Source organism: Nanorana parkeri, unplaced genomic scaffold, assembly GCF_000935625.1.
Source record: "Nanorana parkeri isolate BGI_ZX_2015 unplaced genomic scaffold, ASM93562v1 scaffold405, whole genome shotgun sequence".
NCBI classification, from domain to species: Eukaryota; Metazoa; Chordata; class Amphibia; order Anura; family Dicroglossidae; genus Nanorana; species Nanorana parkeri.
In genome coordinates, this window is record NW_017306673.1 from 299,292 (window position 1) to 300,321 (window position 1,030).

Here is a 1,030-nt window from a genome sequence, read left to right on the forward strand (position 1 = left end):
CATTTGGACCCTGCTGCCCATAGACTAGCATTGTGAAAGGGGCCTAAGTTAGTTACAGCCAACATCTTTCTCGGAATGGCTACCCAGAGTAACCAGAAATAATCGGCCATTACTGCAAGTCTCTGCTGCCTTTCTGCTACAACAGTAAACAGTTCTTTAAAGTCCTCAGTGATCGCATTCTGGCACCACAATAGAAAATCAACATAATTATTACCCCTTTACAATGCTTTTTATGTCAAATTGTTAAAATGTACAAATACAACTTTTTTTAATATATGTTTTATCTAAAACGTAACTGTGCATTATTAGTAACATAAATCCTTTAATTCTTCTTTTTTACTTTCAGAATAACCTTACGTTACTACAGGCATAACCTGGCATTTATGTATGCCATAGAGGAAATAAACAAAAATCCTTCTGTGCTTCCTAACGTCACACTCGGATTTGACATTTTCGATTCATGCGCATATGAAAGCAAGGCCGTGGAAAGCATTTTGAAAGTACTGACAGGCTCACAAAATGCTGTTCCAAATTACCAGTGTGCCAAGCGGGGTGCCTTGGCTGGAATCATTGGACATATGCTCTCCTCCTCAACCAAAATCATGGCCAAGATTTCTGGGGTCTATAATCTCCCACAAGTAGGTATAAGGTGTAAACCTTAGTATTAGTAGAACATACTCCACAACGGTAAAGGATTAAGGCCAGACTTAAAGAAGAACTCCAGGCAGAATAAAACTTTACCCCCTGCAGTGGGGCTACCCCCGCACTGCAAGGGTTAAATGCTTGTTTTGGTCTAGGGTGTAAAAATAAAAATAAATACTCACCCAAACCTCAGTCCTGCCTGGCTGCTAGACAGTTCCCTGCAGCCTCGCTCCCCCACGCTCTGGTGGTCTAAGGATCCATGAGTCATCATGTCTAATAAAGTGTATTAGACGTGAAGACGCTGAGGGAAATTTCACCGTCGGAGCCTGCAGGGACTGGTCTAGAAGCTCGGTGTGTCAGAGGTTCAGGTGAGTATATATACATATAT

The 1,030-nt window shown here is 41.7% G+C and overlaps 1 protein-coding gene across 1 annotated transcript in view; it reads left to right on the plus strand.

Annotated features, from left to right (window-relative positions):
* The first annotated feature begins 383 nt into the window (after positions 1 to 383).
* LOC108789528 (vomeronasal type-2 receptor 26-like) overlaps positions 384 to 1,030 on the plus strand; it is a 20,153-nt gene continuing 19,506 nt past the window's right edge. The window contains exon 1 of the mRNA XM_018559567.1: positions 384 to 638. Within this exon, the coding sequence (XP_018415069.1) occupies positions 384 to 638 (255 nt within the window). The remainder of the gene's footprint in view (positions 639 to 1,030) is intronic.